The following is a 4,919-nucleotide window of genomic DNA, read 5'->3' on the forward strand; positions in this document are numbered from 1 at the left end:
TTTGCTGTGGATTGAACCAGGGTGGATTGAACCCTGGCCTTGAAAGGGTGCCTTGCCAGCATGGGCAGCTCTGCTGAAGTGCAGAATCTGTGGCAGTGTGAGCTGGAGTTTGAGCTGCTCTTATGCCTGTCCTTTTCATTAAATGGTTTCCTTGTCTGATTCCAGATGTTATTCTATTCTTTCCTAAAAGAAAAATGCTTGCAAAGACAACAAAGCATTTGGGGCTGAGATTGTGCTTAATGTGCAGGTGATGTTTTCTTGGCAATATCCTCTGTGTCACAGGCTAACTATTCCTTTATCATTTTGAGGAGGAAGCTGATGACTGCAGAGAAATCCATGATGTGTGAAAGTGCCATGTAATTTTTAGCATGTAATTTTACTCTCTGGTCATCCACCCACCCAGGCCGTAATGTGAGTAGAGTTCTCATTATATTAACGGGGAGTTGACATTCAAATTTCCCATGCATCAAGTGAACAACAGACTTCCATTGCATATACGTGGCACTGCCATTGATCTGATTGATTTTGAGCTGCAGCAGTGGATACGGTCGGTGATGTGTGAACAGGAAAGACACAGTTAACTCTTTTCGTGAATGGCTACGTTAGTCAGAACTGTCTTTGAAACAAAGTCCTAATAAGAAAATCAGTATTGATACAGTTAGATTACAGTTCGTAATGGTTATATGTTAGAAAATCAATAAATAATCTGTGATTTAAGTTATGGATTCGTGCAACACTGGTGGGGTTTTAAAACTGTAGAAAAAGATTGGATTCCTGTCTTCTTTAAAGATCTGGATCTATATCTGTATAGTATGACTTTTTATTTCCTTACCTTTCATTTTCAAGGCTTGTGTACATCAGCTTAGGCTGCCAGAGATTTAAAAGACAAAGGGTATTTGTGGCTTCACATCACCCTCCTAAAGAAAAATGGGTTTAAATGGTGGAAGAGGTCTTTCAGCATCTCTGAAGAAATGTTTTTGCCCAGTTTGTGTGGTTGGCATGAAATCAGGATTGTTAGGCATATCTCCTGCCTCATAGAAAGATGGTCTGAGCACATGACTGTTGTAAAAGCAATGTGCTGCTTCATTAAAGACAAACTTAGATTTGCTGGGTTGTGTGATTTTGCTCCTTGTCTGCAGCCACCTGGGGGAATGGCCCAGCTTTCCCTGGAAAGGGTGGAGGAGATTCCTGTGCAGGATAGCTCATACTTTGGTGAGCCAGAGGAGTGCATGTGTGAAAGGTACTGAGACTGAGCTGATGGTCTGTCTGGGACTGTGTTGGTGTAACGGGGGATCCCGCCTGGCAGCCGTGCAAGGCACCTGCAGAAGCAAAAGCTCTCCCGTTTCCATTTCTTGCAAGTAAAAGTATTACTTGTCTAAGAAATATGGGGCTGTTTGGGGCAGATCTCATTCTGGTACTTGAAATATATTTGTGGATCTGAGTTCTACAGTCTGCCAGAGATGCTGAAGATCATGAAAATCAAAAGACTTTAGCTTCACTTTGAAAGCATTAAAGCATTATTTTGAACAGCAATAGGTTTGCTTCACAAAGGTAGTTTTCTAGTAGAGGTAATCTGAAAATATATTCCACATTTGGTGATACTCTGGTCTAATTTCTTGAAATGAAAATTGCGACGAAAATGCTCCGCTTTCTACAGCGTCAGTATAGTCCAAGGACCAGTGTTTATATAGAAATATATTTGCTGCAATTTTAGAAGCCCTACTTTTGATATAATTAGCTATCTTTTTTTCAGTAAATAGGGAAATCATTCAATTTTCATCTTGATCTCCATGCTTTTGTTTCCAGCAGAGTCAAAATGTCAGACAAAAGTGATTTAAAAGCAGAACTTGAGCGCAAAAAACAACGTTTGGCTCAGATAAGAGAAGAGAAGAAACGGAAGGAGGAAGAAAGGAAGAAAAAAGAGGTAAATTTGCAAAACCCCCTTTTAGGTAGCCCATGCTTGCACAAGGGGCTTGCTGAGGTTTTGACATCTCAGTGTTGTATGCCCCAAGGTATCTGTCATGTGGAATGAGATCCTCAAACCCACGTCAGACTAACCTTAAAGTCAAAAAGCTTATTTTTAGTCAAGAATGTTGGGGTGAGGGAGTTGCTTTTAAAACCACGGCACTGTCAAATGACAACAGTTTAGACAACATGATGTACATGTGTATGGAGAAAGAGAAATTGATTTGCCACAATGCTTTTTGCTGGGCTCTCCTTCAACGCAAAGGGAGCGGAGAGTGGGAAAAGACTGAAAGAGGACTCACGTTTTTTTCAAGCCATTACAATCTAAATATGTATTTTTGTACTCTGAAGACTAGTTTGATTACTAGCTAAGGTAACAGATTTACAATTATTATTCTCCAGTAAAGTAAAATATAATTGCAATTGCATTTTCATCTTCTGGCATGGGTGCATCTTTCAGTTCTGTTAAAGTTTGATTGACATATTAGTTTATTTGTCCTTGACAATATGCATTAGGTTTTTCATTAAGGGATTTGTACTTCTTTTTATTCAGTCACTTAGTGGAATAGAGGTGAGAATTGACAGGGAGTGGATATTCATTTTCATGCAAAGTCAGAGAAGCATTAAGTGATCATGCTTCCTTTCCTTCAAATGTCAACACTTACTATAGTTTAAAGCACCTGTTATCCTTTACTAATAACTGGTTTCCTTTTAAACTGACACTTTAATATTGTACATGAATTTCATGGAATTACCGTGGAAATGTGATGTGATCCAAGAAATCAGCATTCCAGTTTTGTCTGTCTTTTTAATCTCTTTTCATTTGAGCTACATTTGTGCAGTTACAGCACATGCCCCAGTGAGGCTCCTGGAGTCACTGGGGAAGTCCTCCATAAGCAGACCTTTAAATGGTAATGCTTTCAGTGTTGGTTACTAAAGAACTAGAGGAAAGGGGGCCAAGCCTGTGGCTCGAGGGAGCTTTTAGGTTCTTTTTCTTTGTCCCCTGACTCTGACTTTATACCTCGTGGAGATCTTGTGGTGGTTGGAACTTTCCATTGGCCCCGAGAGCCATCTCTACAGATAATGCTACAGTGCATAACTGTGTAAATGGGCTGCGCTGTGGTGCCACATGGGTCCAGGAGTGAAGGCTGACACTCACAAAGGTGCTTGGCCAGTCACACTGGTGCAGGAGAGCTGTCCACAACCCTGCATACTGTGAGATGGTTCATGTGAAGAGCTGAGCACGGGAATATGCCTGGACCTTGACTGTAAAATCAGTATTTCCTGGCTGTATCCAAACTGAAGAATGTGGAGATGCTTCTGAATTTCCAGGTTTTCTCTTGGTGCCTGCACCAAGATCAGCACCAGTCTGAGGAGCTATACAAGTCCTCACTCTGTTTTCAGCAGAAAGGACAACCTCTTTGCAGGATTCTGGCTAATGTAGGTGCACCTACTGGTTTTAGATGCCCATAAGTCAGAGTGGGAGAAGGCTGATGTGTGGAAGCTCCAAGGAGGTGGAGATAGATAAGCAGAGAGGGAAGGGTCTTGTGGACCTTTAGTGGGCCAAGGGCTGCCAAAGTCCTAGTTTAGAGATGTTAGTTCTTTCCTTTGCACCTGTTAGATGTTGAAGTCAATGAGAAAGTATTTCTTTTCCCAACAAGTGCTTGGGACCAAGTGTAGGACCTTAAGCTACATCACTGAAATCCAGTGAAATTTTATGCTTGATCCCTGGAGAAAGGGGCCAGTTTTATTCAGGGTAACGATACCTGTTGCTCTATGGACAGCTTTTGTTAGTTGAATAAGTTGCGCTTAATGAGTGAGAGGCAGAAAATTTCCATCATTGTCCTGTAAAAAATCTTGCAAATATCCTTGCAAAGACTGGTTTTACCATCCATTTAGGGTAAAATACTTTTACTGATATATACAGTATGAATTATCTAAGTTATAGATTACCTAAACATATCAAAATGAATTTCAAAGTGTACCTAAGCAGTAGCGCAGTATATTTCCACACATGTAATTGCTCGAGCTGATTATATGTGAAATAATTGCTAGAGCTGATTATGTATGAAACAAATTGTTCTGTTTTCTTCTGGTTTAACTCAGGCTGATCTACAGCAGAAGAAGGAGCCAGCTCAGGAAGATTCTGACCTAGACCGTAAAAGAAGAGAGACAGAAGCTTTGTTACAGAGCATTGGTATATCCCCAGAACCACCTCTAGGTATTTAAGAGAAGCACACTGTAAAGCATCCAACTCTGCCACAACTAATGCTTTCTTTCTACTAAAGCATGCTTGGCTTTTTTGGTTTTTGGCTGTATTAGTGAAGTGAACTCTTCTGTTTGAATGCCTGCCATACCATTCACATATACAAGCTCATGGCATTTTGAGTACTTGTCATTGCCAAAAACATCTGTTTCATTTCTTCAAGAATTTTTTATGAACCTAATGCGGGTTGATTTTGCATACCAGCAGTGATTTCTTTTCTGATGGACTGTTTTATCTTCTCTCCCATCTATCTGATGACCCAAAAATATAAGTGCTGTACTTCATTAGCCCCAAGTTTTGTTTCTAAAATTCAAATTAAGCATTTGTAAGGAAGGAGGAGCATAGTCATGTGGGAACTCCCACTGAGTTTCTTCTAAAATCAAGCAAAACTGGAGAAGGAAAATAAAAAAAACCAAACAAATCACAAATAGAAAAACAGTTATCAACAGACACTATTGTAGATTTTTGCTCTGGTTTCATGTGCTTGACTTCTTTTTTGGTTTTGATGTTTTCAGTTCTAGAACCCAAAGTCTTCAGTTTAAAAATACATACAGTATTTGAGTATGGGTTACCTTGATGAAGATCTGCCTCATTTATTGAATGGTCCTAAAGCAAGAAATTCCTTCCCTTCCCTTCCCTTCCCTTCCCTTCCCTTCCCTTCCCTTCCCTTCCCTTCCCTTCCCTTCCC

General features: G+C 40.2%; 1 protein-coding gene across 6 annotated transcripts in view; it reads left to right on the forward strand.

Moving 5' to 3' along the window:
• Positions 1–1,809: 1,809 nt before the first annotated feature.
• DYNC1I1 (dynein cytoplasmic 1 intermediate chain 1) overlaps positions 1,810–4,919 on the forward strand; it is a 174,060-nt gene continuing 170,950 nt past the window's right edge. For all 6 annotated transcript variants that reach the window (XM_008629916.2, XM_008629918.2, XM_008629917.2 and 3 more), the window contains exons 1-2: positions 1,810–1,924; positions 4,072–4,186. In XM_008629916.2, the coding sequence (XP_008628138.1) occupies positions 1,817–1,924; positions 4,072–4,186 (223 nt within the window). In that variant the 5' untranslated portion in view covers positions 1,810–1,816. The remainder of the gene's footprint in view (positions 1,925–4,071; positions 4,187–4,919) is intronic.

Source organism: Corvus brachyrhynchos, unplaced genomic scaffold, assembly GCF_000691975.1.
Source record: "Corvus brachyrhynchos isolate BGI_N302 unplaced genomic scaffold, ASM69197v1 scaffold142, whole genome shotgun sequence".
In the NCBI taxonomy this organism is placed as follows: Eukaryota; Metazoa; Chordata; class Aves; order Passeriformes; family Corvidae; genus Corvus; species Corvus brachyrhynchos.